Source organism: Crocuta crocuta, unplaced genomic scaffold (genome assembly GCF_008692635.1).
Source record: "Crocuta crocuta isolate KB4526 unplaced genomic scaffold, BGI_CrCroc_1.0 scaffold1471, whole genome shotgun sequence".
Classification (NCBI taxonomy): domain Eukaryota; kingdom Metazoa; phylum Chordata; class Mammalia; order Carnivora; family Hyaenidae; genus Crocuta; species Crocuta crocuta.
The window spans coordinates 147693-166190 of NW_027527547.1; the positions used below are offsets into that span (position 1 = coordinate 147693).

Consider the following 18498-nt stretch of genomic DNA (forward strand, 5'->3'; position numbering starts at 1 on the left):
TGTCTGTTCATGTCTTCTGCCCATTTTTTCACTGGATTGTTTGTTTTTTGGGTGTGCGGTTTGGTGAGTTCCTTATAGATTTTGGATGGTATTTATGTTTTCAAAGTTAGAAATGAACTTTTAATAGACCCATGACACCCAGAAGTAGAACATTGTGATCTCTGAAGTGTTGAGACTTCTGGTGAAGGTGATGTATAGAAGCCATACACTTTTACTTCCACTTCCTCCTCAGCTCCCTCTAAAGTGACAGAGATGGGTTTGTGGGTTTTTTTTTTTTTTAAACATAGTCTTAAAGGACACAGATTAAAGGAGGAAAGAGAAGGGAGACAACATTTTGGAAGCTATTCCTAGCAAAAGGGCAAGTCGTAACAGACTTAGAAATCCAAAAAGCTGTAGTGTGGCATAGCAGTGGAGAGACAGGCAGCTGACTTGAGCTGCAGAAGCTGGACTCCCAGACCTCCAGAGTACCAAGAGCAGGACTTGACGGAGAGTCCAAAGAGAGGAGGACTGTGATGTAGCTGTCCCCTGCCAGGGCACCTGGCCTTGCCTGTCCTCGAGGTTGGTCCTTCCCCACCGGAGGACACCCGGGGCCGCCAGGTCTCTGTGGTGGGGTACCCTAGGTAGGATATCTTTTTTTTGTTGTTGTTTATTAGAGAAAGACTTGTAGTTAAGAGTAGAGTCATGTTCTATATATAACACCAGTATTTGAGTAATCAGGTAAAGTTTGAAATACTTTGCACCATACGAAAAACATTTTATTATTCCACAAGTGAAAGCTCTGTTTTGTATTTTAATCTCTAAAGTTTAATGTGAGTTCTCCAACTCTTCTGAACTTTGTCTCCCACTAGTAGTTTTTTTTAATGTTTATTTATTTTTGAAAGAGAAAGGACAAGCGGGGTGGGGGGAGGCATAGGAGAGGGAGACAGAAGATCTGAAGCAGGCTTCTTGCTGGCAGTGGAGAGCCTGGTGTGGGGCTTGAATTTATGAACCACAGTATGATTTGTGCCAAAGTTGGATGCTTAAGTGACCGAGCCACCTAGGCACCCCTTCCACAAGTATTTTTGAACAACCAGAATGTTTCTGGTGTGTGCTGTACTTTTGTATTTTGCTCATGTTTCTGTTGGGGTGAACTTTCTTATTAGTTTTAAGGGATTTTTGTATATATATTTTTAAATAATTTATTTTTTTAACTTACATCAAAGCTTAGTTAGCATATCGTACAACAATAGTTTCAGGAGTAGATTCCTTCATGCCTCTTACCCATTTAGCCCATCCCCCCTCCCACAATCCCTCCAAGAGATTTTTGTGTATTAGGATAGTAGACCTTTTCACAAAAGTACTTTTTCCTACTGGCCATTAATCTTTCAATCTCACTTGGAGTGTTTATTCTATACAGAAGTATTTAATTTATTATAGTTAAATTTATTAATCTTTTTTTTCTGGTGTTCCTGTCTTCATGTCATACTTAGGAAGGCTTCCACCCCCCCCCAGTATTGTCTTTAAAATTGGTCCATAATTTCTTCTGTTACTTTTATAGGTTCTTTACTTTTTTTTAAAACAAACGTAAATAATGCAAAGAGCACCGGAGAAATGACATTTTTTTTCCCAAATGGTTACATAGTAGATGAACATTTATTCACTAATGTATATCCTCCTTGCTCATTCAAGATTCTAACTTTCTTCAATACTAAATCCCTGTACCTATTTGGATCTGAGGTTGGACATTTTAATTTGTTACTTAACCATCTGTTTTCCAGCCAGAACCATAATGTTTTAATTCAGTGGATTTAATCATCTGCTAAGGCTGTATTCCTTCTTAGTGTTCCTGTTTTTCAGAACTCTCCCAGCTGTACTTGCATATGAATGTGAAACTTAGAATCTTCTTGTTGGTTTCTTCACTACTTTCCCCACATGTAGGGTTTTTGAGTGATAATACCCTGTGTATGGAGTAAATTTAAATCAAGTTGGCCTCTTTTTAAAAAGTAAGGCTACTTTTTCTAAGGTACATTTCTCCATTTATTCAAACATTTATTCATATCTCCTATCTTTTTTGTTATGTAGAATTTTATTTGGTTACTGTACATGTCTTAAGAACATTTGTAGATACAGGATGCTATTTAGTTGTGGATGGTAAATATTTTCCCTTTATATTTTCTTTACAAGAATGTAGTATATCAGAAAAAGACTGATTTTATTTATTTTGTAACCATTCACATGAATGAATATCCTTTTGTTCTTTTTTCCAGTTTTTTTTTTTTTTTTTAATATTTTTTATTTATTTCTAGGAGAGAGAAAGAGACAGCGTGAGCAGGGGAGGGTCAGAGAGAGAGGGAGTCACAGACTGAAACAGGCTCCAGGCTCTGAGCTGGCAGTCAGCACAGAGCCTGACGCGGGGCTCGAACCCACGAACCACGAGATCATGACCTAGGCGAAAGTCGGACGCCCAACCGACTAAGCCACCCAGGCGCCCCTCCAGTGTTTTTTTTTGAGATACAATTTTTTTAAATGTTTTTTATTTACTTCTGAGAGAGAGTGAGAGAGACAGCATGAGCAGGGGAGGGAGACACAGAATCTGAAACAGGCTCCAGGCTCTGAGCTAACTGTCAGCACGGAGCCCTATGCGGGGCTCAAACCCACGAACTGTGAGATTGTGACCTGAGCCGAAGTCAGACACTTAACCAACTGATCCACCCAGGTGCCCCTGTGATACAGTATTGTTAACTTTAGTCACCAATGCTATACGTTACATCTCCAGAACATATTATAACTGTAAGTTTTACCTTTGATCACTTTCACTCATTTTGCCCAACTCCCTATTCCCTGCTTCTGGCAAGTACCAGCCTGTCCTCTGTATCTGTGAGTTTTGTTTTTAGATTCCACACATAAGTGTTATACAATTTTTATCTTTCTCTGTAGGACCTATTTCACTTAGTGTAATGTCATCAGGGTCCAGTCCATGTTGTGACAATTGGCAGAATTTTCTTTTTTTTAATGGCTGAATAATATCATTGTATATGTGTATACCACGTCTTCTTTATTCATTCATCTGTTGATGGACGCTTAGGTTGTGTCCATGTCTGCATCCATTGTACATAATGCTGCAGGGAACATGGGGGTGCAGATGTATTTTCTAGATAGTGATTTCTTTTTCTTCAGATACATACCCAGAAGTAGAATTGCTGGATCATATCGTACTTCTGTTTTTAATTTTTGGAGGGACTGTCAAACTGTATTCCATTGCAGCCGCACCAGTTTGCATTCCTACCAACAGACAGTGAGTGCACAAGAGTTCCCTTTTCTTCATATCCTCACCAACACTTTTGTCTTTTTTAAATTTTTTTAAAATGTTTTATTTATTTCTGAGAGAGAGAGAGAGAGCGCATGAGCAGGGGAAGGTCAGAAAGAGAGGGAGATACAGAATCCGAAACAGGCTGCAGGCTTCGAGCTGTCAGCACAGAGCCTGACGCGGGGCTTGAACCCACGAACTATGAGATCATGACCTGAGCCGAAGTTGGACGCTTAACCCGACTGAGCCACCCAGGCGCCCCCACTTTTGTCTTTTTGATGCTCGCTGTTCTTACACATATGAGATGATACCTCATTATGGTTTTAATTTGCATTTTCCTGGTGTTGACACCTTTTCCTGTACCTTTTGACTATCTGTCTTCTTTGGAGAAATGTCTATTCAGTTCCTCTGCCATTTTTAAGTCAGATTGTTTAATTTTTTGCTGTTGAGTTGTATGAGTCCTTCATATATTTTGGATATTAACCCCTTATCAGATACATGATTTATGGATATTTTCTCCCATTTTTATAACTTGCCTTTTCATTTTGTTGATTATTTCTTTTGCTGTGCAGAAGCTTTATAGTTTGAATATAGTTACACTTGTTTATTTTTTCTATTGTTGCCTTTGCTTTTGATGTCAGATCCAAAAAAAAGTCACTTCCAAGATGAAAATCAAAGTAGCTTGTGCCCTAAATTTTATTCTAGGACTTTTATGGCTTCATATCTTAAGTTCAAGTCTTTAATACATTTTGTCTTAGTTTTTATGTATGGTGTAAAATACGTGTCAACTTTCATTCTTTTACTGTTGTTGTTTAGTTTTTCCAGCACCATTTATTAAACGCACTGTCCTTTTTCCATTGTATATTCTTAGCTCCTTTGTCCTTCGTCATCATATGGCTCCTTGCATGTGTTTATTTCTGGGCTTTCTATTCTTGTCCATTGATCTGTGTGTCTGTTTTTATGCCAATACTGTACTGTTTTGATTACTTTGACATTGTAATATAGTGTGAAATACCGTGTGAAATCGTGAAGCATTAATGCCTCCATCATTGTTCTTTCTCAAGATTGCTTTGGTTATTCAGGGTCTTTTGTGGTTCCATACAAATTTAAGGATTGTTTTATTTTTGTGAAAAATGCCATTGGAATTTTGATAGGGACGGTATTGAATCTATAGATTGCTTTGGATAGGATCAACATTTTATCAGTATTAATTATTTTATTTCATGAGCACAGAATATCCTTCCATTTCTTTGCATCTTCAGTTTTTTTATCAATGTCTTCTAGTTTTCATTTTATAGGTTTTTAACCTCCTTGGTTAAGTTAATTCCTAGGTGTCTTATTGTTTTAATAAATGCTTACGTATTCGTTATTGAGAGAGAGAGAGCACACGTGTGTGTGTGTGTACAGGTAGGAGGGATGGGTGGCGGAGAGAGAATCCGAAGCAGGCTCTGCATTGTCAGTGCAGGGCCCAACACAGGGCTCAATTTTACAAACCATGAGATAATGACTTGAGCCAAAATCAAGAGTCAGACGCTTAACTGACCGAACCACCCAGACACCCCAAGGTATTTTATTCTTTTTGATGCAATTGTAAATGGGATTGTTTTCTAAATTTCACTTTCTGATAGTTGGTTATTACTGTATAGAAACGCAACAGATTTTTGTACATTGGTTTTGTATCCTATAACTTTAGTGAATTTGTTGAATAGTTTTACTGGGTTTTTTGGTGGAGTCTATAGGGTTTCCTATTTATAGTATTGTACCATCTGCAAATAGAGACAGTGTTACTACTTATTTTCTGTTTTTGATGTCTTCTATTCCATTTTCTTTTCTGATAGTGTGGGTAGGATTTCCACTACCATGGGAAGTAAAAGTGAGAGTAGACATCCTTTCTTGTTCCTGATTGTAGGGAAAAAGCTCTCCAGTTTTTCACTATTTTTTTTTTAATATTTTTTATTTATTTCTAGGAGAGAGAGAGAGAGAGAGACAGTGTGCGCAGGGGAGGGTCAGAGAGAGAGGGAGTCACAGACTCTGAAACAGGCTCCAGCCTCTGAGCTGGCAGTCAGCACAGAGCCCGACGCAGGGCTCGAACCCACGAACCGCGAGATCATGACCTAAGCGAAAGTCGGATGCTCAACCAACTAAGCTACCCAGGCGCCCCAGTTTTTCACTATTGAGTTTGATGTCAGCTGTACATTTGTCATATATGGACTTTATTATGTTGAAGCATGTTCTCTCTGTACCCAATTTGTTGAATTTTCTTATGAATAGTTGTTGAATTTTATCAAATGTTTCTTCTGCATCTATTAATGTCTGGGAGCTGGCCTCATAGGTTAAGTGTGGAAGTGTTCTTTTATCTTACAGCTTTTTTAGAAGAGTTTGAGAAGGATTGCTGTTAGTTCTTCCTTAAATGTTAGGTAGAATTTACCAGTGAAGCCATTCAGCTCCTAGACATTTGTTTGTTGGGAGGTTTTTGATTACTAATTCAGCCTCCTTTCTATTAATTGATTTGTTTAAATTATCTTCCCATAATTCAGTCTTGGTAAGTTGTATGTTTCTAGGGTATCCATTTCTTTTAGGTTGTTCAGTATCTTAGTAATTGTTCATAGGGTCTCTTATGATGCTTTGTATATCTTTGGTGTAGGAATACCTTCTTGAAACAAAGAAGTTAAGTGAATACCTCCCTGAAGTCTGAACTTTGAGGCTCTTAGCTCTTTTCCCCCAGCTTGGCTCCCAGAATATGGTCAGTTATGTATATAACCTCAGGCAGGATATCAGAATATTTTGACAAGACTAAGAAAATAAAGATTAAGTATCATCATTGCCCAGCCAGATCAGCCTACAGAGATCTTTACTGCCAGTGAACCCTGCCCATTGCTGGCACCTCTGGTCAGTTCCTCAATATGTGCCCATAGCCAAGGAGCACCAGCCTTTGAGGAAATGGATTCTAAAAGGGAGACACAACTAAAAAGCCACTTGATACAGAGACTGTTATTCAGTGAGATAGAAATGTAAAGAGAAAAGAACCTTAAGAGAGATGAAAGAAGACAGTGTATTAAAAATGAAATGTGTTTGGAAGATAAAATTTAGGAGCTCTCAGAATAAAGTAAGAAGGCAAAACATAAAATAGTAGAGAAAACATGAGGAAACTTGGGATCCATTGATAAGGTCTAGCACCAGGACCTCCACCCCAGAGGGAAAAACCCAAGGAAAGGCCCAAGGGAAGACCCAAGGAATGGCCTTCATGCATAACAGCTCAGGAGAGTATGCCCAAATTGAAGGCCTTGAGTTTCCACATGAGAAAGGGCCACTGAATATCCAGCACAGTGTATGAAAACAGCTCCACATGGAGCAAATTTCTTGAAAATACAGAACCCAGGGGGTTCACCACGACAAAAGATTTTAAAAAGTTTCTGGAGGAGACAAACTGATTACATTTAAAGGGATCAAGAGATCAGATGCCATTTGTCTTTCCCACTGCAAAGAGGACACTGGAAGCCTAAGCCAATTTCTTTCACAATTCAGCAAAGAAGACTCCAACCTGGAGTTCTGAATCTGGCCAAACCATCAGTCATATGTGAGAGTTGAATGCAGATGTTTCAGATAGGCCAAATTTCTCTTGCACTTTCATCAGTTAGTTAAGAAAGAGGAAGATGAGAAGTTGGCTCAGAAACAGAGAAGGGGACCAGTCTCCTGGAGGGAGCCAAGGTGACACCCAGAGAGCAGTGATCACAGACATTCCAGAGTGGGAGCTGTGTTGCCACTGAGATGGAGCTGATAGACTTCCTGATGTATTTAGATGTCTTAAGGAGATTTCACTAATTTGAGAGAATTTGATGACAATGATAGGCATGTTGAAAACAGCAAAGAAAGCAGGCAAGTATTAACTTCAGGGAGATCAAAATGTTGTGCAAAAATGTTTACATTGTCATAATGATAAGAATATTGAATATTAATCTAACCCAGATTAGGATGTCACTATTGAAAAGGTGGCAGGACAGGAAATGTGTGCATGCAAGCCTGTGTATATGTTTCTGTGCGTATGTAACAGAAGAGAGCTAATTCTTCCATTCATTGAGAATGCCCCCAGCTAAGAAACCAATAAATGGGATGAACATGATTTCATAAAGGAGACCATGTTAATGCTTTTGTGGGAAAATTTACATGTTAAGTGGCTCTTCCCAAATTTGAGGAGTTGTGAAATAAACAACTGTTACAGAAAAAGTGTCTTTATTTTCCAAGAATAGTTTTGAACTGAAAGTAAATTTTGTTATCTGCCTGTTATTCTTGATATTGAGGATTTTTCTTCAAGCACCATCCGCTTATTTCAGGTGAGTGCCATTTTGAATAGTATGTTGGATCAGAGCTTCAGGGATCGAGTCAGCCAGAAACACCAAGGACTGAAACTTGCAAATACAATTCTGCATAACTGGAGAAAGTGGGACTCATGGTGGGCCAAAGATTCTGCTCCTGAAAGTAAAACGGCTGTGCTTACCTTACTGGCAAAAATTTTGCAGGTATCTTGAGAAACCTTAAAAATGCAATTGTTTTGGAATCTGTAAAATTTATCTTGATGGACGTTTCTTAAGAGCTCATTGGTTTGATAAATGAAAAGTATTTATATTGGACAGTTGCTGATTACATTTTATACATTTTCCCTTTATTATACTTTATCTTATACTTAATCCTTTTATTGTTTTTGCATGCATTGTCTTACCAGATGGATTCAAAATATCTCAGAACAAGAACTGTTAAAATATTATTGAAGTCCGAGAACAAATTTATACGTTATTTCTAAAGTTAAAAAACTTGGCAAATGTGTTAAAGGAAATTAGAGGCATAATATTGAAATATATCATGTTTTTATTTATCTTCCTTTAGATTGATCCATCTTTTAATACAAACCACAGTGCATTCCCTGAAGTTTTTACAGCATATGTTAGTCTACTTGATGATTCAAAGTTGGGTTTACATTTAAAGGTAAGTGATGAAAAAGATTTTTTTTTTCAGATAACATTCTCCATTATTTTCCCATTTTATATTTTTGCATATTTGTGATGTTTTCTATTTTTTATTGTGGAAAACTTCAAACATATTCAAAAGCAGAGAGTAACCCCTATGTACCTGTCATTCAGCCTCAATAGCCATCTGTCTATGGCCATCTCTCTTCAACTATGCAGTCACTCCCACCCTTGAAGAAAACCCTGGCATCATGTTATCTGATCTGTGCATACTTTTGTATGTCTCTAAAAGATAAATATAATCACAATGAGCTTATCATACTTAGAAAAATTAACATTTACCTTTGCATATGTATGTTTCAAATTGGCTTTTTTGAGAATTGCTGTATTAGCAAATGACAGAATTTAAACTGTTACTCCATTATTTTTCTTTCAATAAATATATCTTGGTAATTTTTAGGCTCAAAAACTTAATATTTTAGTTTTAAAGTCCTATAATAATTAGGTTTTATGCTCTAATAAAATGTGGCCTAATGAAAGCCATCTTTTTACTAGGTCATGAAGATATTTCCTTGAAATTTTCTGTTTTACATTTAATCAAGTTTCTCATTCCTCAGTATGAGAATCTGGGAACTTACTTGGCACACAAGGGAGATAGAAAGTAGCATCTATTTTCTTCTAGTTTCTTCTGCTCTCATTTAGAAGTTCTGAATTAGTCCTGTGAAAGAATACTTATAAATTACCCCGTAAGTTGGGCAGGATGCACTTTCCACACCAGACTTTTCCAGGTTATCTCTACTAGAGTCTGTATTTGTAGAAGAAGAAATCACACACAGAATCATATACAGTATCCTGTTTAATTACACGTTAATTACGTTAACGTTGGCCCTGAGTTGGCCCACTGGCCTCAGGAGTAGAAACTGAGGTACAGCATCATCTTCAGGTTGGTCTTCAGTGTAACCTAGAAGGTGTTCTTTTTATTTTTTTTTTTAATTTTTTTAAAATGTTTTATTTATTTCTGAGAGAGAGACAGCGTGAGCAGGGGAGGGTCAGAGAGAGAGGGAGACACAGAATCCGAAACAGGCTCCAGGCTCTGAGCTGGCAGTTAGCATAGAGCCCGACACGGGGCTCGAACCCATGAACCATGAGATCATGACCTGAGCTGAAGTCAGACGCTTAACCGACTGAGCCACCCAGCACCCCTAGAAGGTATTTTGAAGTCATTCATTGAATCCACACAGTGCTTTATTTGCAAAGCCTTTAAAAAGCAGTAATTTTATTTATTCTGTAGGATTTGTAAGCCCCAACTGGTACAGTTTCATATGTTTGTATTGTTCCCACAGGGTCAAGCTATAATTCTTCTTCCATTCTTTACCAGTCTTACTGAAGGCAGTCTTGAGGACCTTAAGCATGTTCTTGAAAAGCTTATTGTTTCTAATTTCCCCATGAAGTCTGAAGAATTTCCCCCAGGAACTCTGCGGTACAATAATTATGTAGATTGCATGAAAAAGGTTAGTTTTTAGTAGTACTAAGTAAAATTAAAACAATGTTTTTCTGTTACATTTCTTGATGAAAAGAAGTAACTGAAATATTCAGTCAGAGAAATGCCTAACATACAGAAAAATTGAAATAGTCAAACAAGCATCTGTATTAACCATCTTTTATCATTTTGTCATACTTGCTTTATCGGTATATGAATGCATGCGGTGTGTTTGTTTTGGCTGAAACATTTGCAGGTTAGTTTCAGGCATCACGGTACTTCACCCCTAAATACCTCAATATACATGTTCTAAGAATAAGGCACAATACTGTTTTTATACCTAAGAAAATTAGTCCTTCTCAGACTGTGTTATGTAGTCCGTATTCACATTTCTCTAAATGTCCCCATGTTTAGCTGGTTTTTTCAAACCAGTATCTAATTAATGATTGCATCATATTGTCACGTTTCTAGTATCTTTTAATCTAGAACTGGTTCACCCCTTTCCCTTATATTTTTCCATGACATTTGTGTTTTTGGAGGAAACTTCCAAATTTCCTCTTGAATACTTCTCTTGGATATTGTCTTCTGCTTGACTCTTGTTTCCATGAGGTGTTCTTTAACTTGTCTACCGTCCTTTGTGTTTCCTCTAAACTAGAAGTTAGGCTTAATGTGTGGTCATGAGATTCAGGCTAATCATTTTGACAACAGCATATCAGGAGGCAAATAGTATCATTGTCGCATTGGTAGTGACTTCAAGTCTGGATGCCTGGTTAATGTGGTGACTGCCTTATTTCTCTTGAATGGTGGATTTCTGCAATTAGCAGATCATCGATGTAGTGATACCATCATGTTTGTACCATCTAAGTATCCTGTTCCCAAGCAGTCTGTTACCTAATAATTATTACATCCACATTACTTTCTCTAAATATAAGTGCAGTCACTGAACATTTGAAGAGAATTTCAGTCTAAAAAGATGTGAACCATCAGGGAGAAGGAACTCAGAGGGAACTGAGTCAACAAAAGGAGATGGAGATGAGAATATATAAAAGAAACTATACGAGTAACTTCAGAGAGGAGAGAAGGTATTGTGTATTGTGTCCATGAACTAGAACAAATAAGTACCCTTGGAAATTAAATATATAAAAGCAAAATTAAAGCAAAAAACAAAACTTCACAAAACAGAAGATAAAATTGAGGATATTTCCTAGAAAGTAGAACAAACAGATGTCGAGATGGTGAATGGGAGAGTAGAGATGAGGACATTAGGTGAGTAGCTGGAACAGTTGCTGTGTGATGAAGTTGGTGTGGAAAAGACACAGGTCTTCAAAATAAAAAAGCCCCAGAGGACCTGGAATGGTGAAGACAAAGTCCTTAGTGAAGGCACGTCATGGTGGAATTTCAGAATCTGGCAATCAGATCTTTAGAAGATCCTGACCATTATCAGAGGGAAAAATATCTGCAAAACCTTAAAAGAATCAATACTAAAATAGTTAGCAAACATTATTATATGCCAGGCATTCATGATAGCTGCAGAAATGGTGAAAGTAGTAGCATTTATTAATTTTCTATGAAAGCCTGTTTAATTTTCTGTTTTGCAAGAACTGTTAAAAACAAAACAAAAATAAAAACCCAATGAAATTATTATTGTTTTTTTCCTAGTTCCTAGATGCGTTGGAATTATCTCAAAGTCCTGTGTTGCTACAGTTGATGACAGAAATTCTTTGTCGGGAACAGCAACATGTTATGGAAGAATTATTTCAATCTACTTTCAAAAAGATTGCCAGAAAGTAAGTCATTCAGTTCTAGTCTGGGACTCCAGGAACCATATACATTATATTTCCCTGGGAAATTATATTCTCTGTTCTAAAAAACGTTGAGCGGCAATTGCAGTCAACTCTTGAAGATAAGTTTTATTTTGTTTTTCTTGGAGGAAAAAAGAACTTATTGTGAAAATTTTAAACACACAAAGCTAAAGAGCAAGCATCCAGATGGAGCATACCTCAGCATTTTCCGGCCTCATCGCCCCTATTTTAGCCTCTTTTCCCTCATGCTGTAGTTATTGTAGTAAAGCAAATCCCTGATGCCATGTCATTTCACCTCTAAGAATTTCTGTATGTATATTTAAAATTACACTATTATTCTTGGGTTGCTATAGTACAGAGAAAAAAATATATATATAGATATATAGTGTCAACAGAGAAAAATTATCGGTACCTTCATTTTCAAATTTCCCAGGCAGTCTTCGATGCTCTAGACTGTTGGGTTATTTTAATTCTGATCCAGAGGAAGTTCTCACCTAGCATTTCACTGTTGTCTCTAAGTCTGTCTTCATCTAGAACAGCCCTTACCTCCTTGTTTTTTGTTGTCATTAAAGAAACGTGGACACTTGGCCTACACAGTTTGTTATATCCTCAGTTTACCTGATTTTTTTTTCTGTTCTTTTCATTTAACTCGTTCCTCTAGCCTCGGTTTCTGGTAAGGAGAAAGTTAGGCCTAAAAGCTTAGTTAGCTTCAGGTTCAGGTTTTGGCAAGATTACTTAATAGCAGGTGCTCTATTTCATGTTCATGGCACTTGGCACATAGTGTCTAATGGTCTTGATTTTCACGATGCTGAGATTAATCACATACGTTTGGTGTTGGCCTCGTCCTAATGTCCTAGCATCCATTTATGATTCTTGCCCCAAATCATTTATTTTATCAGGAGTTGCAAATGGTCACTTAAAAAATCCTTTTATTCTTTCCAAATTTAAGAGCTAGAATTATATTTTAATGAACTTGCCTTTATTACTAGGACTGTTTGGCTACCTAAATACAGTTTTAGTACTGTAAGAAATTATAGTGGACAAAATGGAACAAATGTGATTATTAATTTTTTATTATTAATTTTTAAAGTAAGGGCCTAATGCCATGACGACTTCTAATTGTGGCTACTAAGTTTAAAAAAAAATTTTTTTTAACGTTTATTCATTTTTGAGAGACAGAGATAGTGTGAGCGGGGGAGGAGCGGAGAGAGAGGCAGACACAGCATCCCAAGCAGGCTCCAGGCTCTGAGCTGTCAGCACAGAGCCTGATGGCTGGGCTCAAACTCACAAACCATGAGATCAGGACCTGAGCCAAAGTCAGACCCTTAACCAACGGAGCACCCAGGTGCCCCGGTTTTTTTTTTAAAAAATCAGCATTATTTATATTGATTTGTAAACATCCATGTTATTTTATCTTACTGAGTTATATTTTACATATAAAACTCACCTATTTTAAGTATAGAATGCAATGATTTTTTAGTAACTTTACTGAATGGTACAGCCATCACTGTAGAATAATTTCATCCTCCTGATAACATTCTATATTAACTCCCATTCCCATTCACAGCCCCAGGCAATCACTAATCTACTTTCAGTCATCATAAATTTGCTTTTTCTGGACATTTCATATAAATGGAGTCATAGAATATATGATCTCTTATGTCTGGGTTTTTTTTTTTTCAGCAAGTTTTTGTGGTTTATTTATAATGTAGCATGAATCAATAATTCATTCCTTTTTACTGACATTTTAAAAAATCATAATTAACCAACAATAGAACATATCAGGAGAATACACATTCTCTTTGAGCATATGGAAGCCATAAAACAAGTCGTAATAAATTTAAAAGGAATGAAATCTTACTAAGTAGGTTCTCCATCTATAATGAAGTGTTTTAGGTATCAATAATGGAATAAAACATTTCTAAATATTCAACTAATTAATACATTTCAAAGTAGCCCTTGCGTCAGAGGAGAAATTATAAGAGAAATCAGATAGCATTTTGATCTGAGTGAAATAAGAATAAAGCATATCCAAATGTATGAGAAGGATCTAAAGCAGTGCTTAGAGAGGAATTTGTATCGTTTAATATCTATATTAGAAAATAAGAAATGTCCTTAATCAGTAATATAAACCTGTACCTTAAAATCAAAAAAAGAAAACAAAGGGAAGCAGAAGGAAGGAATAATAAAGATTAGAGTGAAAATTAATGAAATCAGAATTAGAAAAAAGGTGGAGAAAAATCAGTGAAACTGAAATTGGTTCTGTGAAAGATAAATGAAATTGACAACTGTTAGTAGACAAACTAGTAATAAAAAAGAAGGTACAGTTGATGATAATTAGGAAAGAAAAAGGGAATATTACTGACCTCTCAGAAGTTAAAAAGATTATAGGGAAATATCATGAACAACTTAGGCCATCAAATTTAAGCAACTTAACTAAAATGGAAAAATTCCTAAGAAGTCACAAATTACCAAAACTGACTCAAGGAGAAATAGAAAATCTGAGTATAACCTTTGATAAGTAAATAAATATATTTATTCATTTCAAATCTTCTCAGAAAAAGAAGAGAATAAAATCTCACAAAAGAAATCCCAGACCCAGATAGCTTCACTGGTGAATTTTCATCAAATGTTTGAAGAAAAAATAATATCAACACTTAATAAACGCTTCAGAATATGGAGGAGAATGGAATCATTTTCAACTTACCCTATGAGGCTAGTATAACACAGATAACAAAGCCAGACAGAAACATTGCAAGAAACTGATTGACCAATATCCTTCATGAATATAGACCCAAAAAATTTTTTTACAGGTTTTTGTTTTTGTTTTCAAATAGTTTATGTCAAGTTGGTTTCCATATAACACCCAATGCTCATCACCACAAGTGCCCCCCTCCATGCCCATCTCCCCCCTCCCCCCCACCACACCCATCAGTCCTCAGTTTGTTCTCAGCATTCAAGAGTCTCTCATGGTTTGCCTCTCTCCACCGCTATTTCCCCCCTTCTTCTCCCCCGCGGTCCTCCGTTAAGTTCCCCCTAATCCTCGTATACATGCAAACATATGGTATTTGTCCTTCTCTGCCTGACTTATTTCGCTCAGCATAACACCCTCAAGGTCCATCCTTGTTGCTACACGTGGCCAGATTTCATTCTTTCTCATTGCCATGTAGTATTCCATNCTGTCTATTAGTTTTATGGATTGTTTCCTTTGCCGTGCAGAATCTTTTAATCTTGAGGAGGTCCCAGTAGTTCATTTTTGCTCTTGATACCCTTACCTTTGGGGATGTGTCAAGTAAGAAATTGCTGTGGTGGAGGTCAAGGAGGTTGTTTCCTGCTTTCTCCTCTAGGGTTTTGATGGTTTCCTGTCTCACATTCAGGTCCTTTATCCNCAACTGTTTCTTTGGTTTCTATATTGTTTATTTCTGCTCCGATTTTTATGATTTCTCTTCTACTGGGTTTGGGGTGCTCTTGTTGCTCTCCTTCTAGTTCCTTTCGGTGAGCTGTTAGATTTTGCACTTGCGCTTTTTCTAATTTCTTGAAATAGGCCTGGAGTGCAATGTACTTTGCTTAGGACTGCCTTTGCCGCATCCCATAGAGTTTGGATTGTTGTATTTTCGTTTGCATTTGTTTCCATATATTTTTTAATTTCTTCACTAATTGCCTGATTGGCCCATTCATTCTTCAGTAGGGTGTTCTTTAACCTCCGTGTTTTGGAGGTTTTCCTCACTTCTTCCTGTGATTGATTTCAGGTTTCATGGCATTGTGATCTGAAAGTGTGCATGGTATGATCTCGTTTCTTTTATATTTATTGAGGGCTGCTTTATGACCCAGTATGTGATCTATCTTGGAGAATGTGCCATGCGCACTTGAGAAGAAAGTGAATTCCAATGACCTCAGGATGTAGGGTTCTAAATATATCTGTCAAGTCCATCTGGTCCAATGTGTCTTTCAAGTCCATTGTTTCTTTGGTGATTTTCTGTCTGGTTGATCTATCCATTGCTGTAAGTGGAGTATTGAAGTCCCCTGCTATTAGCACATTCTTACCTATAAGATTGTTTCTGTTTGTGATTAATTGTTTTAAATATTTAGGTGCTTCCATATTCGGTGCATAGACATTTATAATTGTCAGCTCTTCCTGATGGATAGACCCTATAATTATTATATAATGGCCTTCTTCATCCCTTGTTACTGCCTTTACTTTAAAGTCCAGTTTGTCTGATATAAGTATAGCTACTCCAGCTTTCTTTTGACTTCCAGTAGCATGATAGATATTTCTCCATCCCCTTCCTTTGGATCTGAAGGTGTCCTTCGGTCTAAAATGAGTTTCTTGTAGATAGCAAATAGATGGATTTCGTTTTTTTATCCCTTCTGTTACCCTAAGTCTTTTGATTGGAGCACTCAGCCCATTTACATCAGTGTTATTATTGAAATATATGGATTTTGAGTCATTGTGTCCTTTGTGGGATTCATGCTTGTGGTGGTGTCTCTAGTATCTTGCGTTCCTTGCAACATTTCCCTCAGAGAGTCCCCCTCAGGATTTCTTGTAGGGCTGGTTTAGTGGTGACATATTCTTTCAATTTTTGTTTATTTGGAAAGACTTTTATCCCTCCCTCTTTTCTGAACGACAGGCTTGCTGGATAGAGGATTCTTGGCTGGATATTTTTTCTGTTCATCACATTGAAGATCTCCTGCCATTCCTTTCTGGCCTGCCACGTTTCAGTAGATAGGTCTGTCACCACTCTGATAGGTTTCCCTTTGTATGTTAGGGCCCTTTTCTCCCTAGCCGCTTTCAAAATTCTCTCTTTGTCCTTCTCTTTTGCCAGATTCACTGTGATGTGTCGTGAAGAAGATCGATTCAAGTTATGTCTGAGGGGAGTTCTCTGTGCCTCTTGAGTTTCAGCATCTACATCCCTCCCCAGGTTGGGGAAGTTCTCTGCTATAATTTGTTCAAGGACTCCTTCAGCAACTCTCTCTTTCTCTTCTGAGATTCCTGTGATATGGATATTGTTCCATTTGATCATATCACTGAGCTCTCAAACTCTTCTTTCATGTTCCTGGATCAGTTTGTCTCTTTTTTTGTCAGCTTCATGTTTTTTATAATGGTGTCTTCTAAATCACTTATTCTCTTTTCTGCCTCTTCAATCCATGCATTGGACACCTCTAGTTTATTATGTATTTCATTTATTGCATTTTTTAATTCATCATGCCTATTTTTGTTCTCCATGTTGTTTGTAGCCATAGTTTCTTTGATGTCCTCTGTGCTTTTTGCAAGCCCCGTGATTAATTTTATGATTATTGTTCTAAATTCTTCTTCAGTTATTTTGCTTATATCTGTTTTGAGCAGTTCTTTAGCTGTCATTTCTTCCTGGAATTTCTTCGTCGAGAGTTCTTCTGTTTCGTCATTTTGGTTAGCTTTCTATATCTTGTTAATTTTAAAAGCTTATTGTACACTCTGCCCCTGTGAGTTCTGCTGTATTAAGGAGGGCCCTTTGACTGTTCAGGGCCTGTCTATTCAGGACGTGTTCTTTGAATGGTGTCTATTGGTTTCTCTTGTTGAGCGTTTGGTTATTTTGTTTCACTACTCATAGCGGTATTTGGGACTCTCCACCATGTGTACTTTGGCTTGTTTCTTGAGGTAGCCGCACTTATAAGGTTTCCTTACCAGTGTATTCTGTCTCTTTCTCTTCCCAAACTCCATGTCTCAGTGTCCTATGACTTTAGGCCTTCTCTGAGAGATGGGTGCAAGCGAAATGCCTGGAGCTCCCTACTTCTCTGCCATATTGCCATTTCCCCTCCTAGATGAAGATAAATTTTTGACAAAGGCTAACATCCATTCATGATAAAGAGGACAGAAGGTCATCTATGAAAAACCAACAGCCAACAGAATATTTTATAGTAAAAGACTGTTTCCCCCTCAGTCTGAGAACAAGGCAAGGACATCTGCCCTTTGAATTCAACATGGTACTGGAGTTTATAGCCAATGCAGTGAGGCGAGCTAAAGAAACAAAAGGCAGCTAGATTGGAAAGAAAGAAGCAAAACTGCCCATATTCACAGATGGCAGGAGGGAGAAAATCCTTAAGATCTATAGAAAGCTTTTAGAACTAATAAGTAAGTATAGGAAGTTTGTAAGATATAGGATCAATGTCCAAAAATCAATTGTTTTTCTGTATATGAGCAGAAGACATTTAAAAACTATAACTAGGAATATAATTGCATTGTTGATAGCATCATAAAGAGCAAAGTAATAAATTTAGTAACATATTTAACAAAAGAAATACAAGACCTATGCACTAAAAATTATAGTCCATTGCTGAAGGGAATAAAAAGATTAAAGATTTAAATAAATGGAGAGATATACCATGTTCATGAATTTGAATATTTTGTTAAGTTGATACATAAATTTAATGAAACCCATATCAAAATTCCAGCAAGATTTGTGTGTGTGTGTGTGTTCAGTTTAAAATTTTCATTTTAATTATAATTTACTTACTCCCTGAAGATACACAAAGTTTGTGTTCCAAAATCACTCGGTAAAGTTTTCTTCAATATGTTGCTATTACACCAATTGGTTAGGTGTGCTTACTTTATCAGACTTTAGAAAGTGTTTATCTTTTTCTTTTGATTTAATTTTCTTTTTGAACATGTTACACGTTTACATGATTTGAAAGTCAGCTGTGTAATGAGCTATATTCAAGAGTCTCACTTCTGTCTCTGTCCCCTCTCTTGTTCCCCTTCACCTCCTTTTTGTCCCAGTTCCTGTGTCCTCCAGATCAGTATGTGTGGATACCCAGACATCTTCTTTAATCCTTTTTTATTTAAATAACTTTATAGTTATTTATTATAGCATTGTATTTTGAAGGAGCCTGTACTGATAGACTTTTGGACTCAATCTTTTGCTATTAAAAATAATATCACAGTGAATAGCCCTGTGTGTATGTCATTTTGTATTTTGCCAATATGTGTTCACA

The 18498-nt window shown here is 36.9% G+C and overlaps 1 protein-coding gene across 1 annotated transcript in view; it reads left to right on the forward strand.

Annotated features, from left to right (window-relative positions):
• Positions 1-18498, forward strand: part of PRKDC (protein kinase, DNA-activated, catalytic subunit) — a 187967-nt gene that overhangs the window by 70047 nt on the left and 99422 nt on the right. The window contains exons 37-40 of the mRNA XM_077765911.1: positions 7618-7803; positions 8168-8266; positions 9591-9758; positions 11387-11514. Of these exons, the coding sequence (XP_077622037.1) occupies positions 7618-7803; positions 8168-8266; positions 9591-9758; positions 11387-11514 (581 nt within the window). The remainder of the gene's footprint in view (positions 1-7617; positions 7804-8167; positions 8267-9590; positions 9759-11386; positions 11515-18498) is intronic.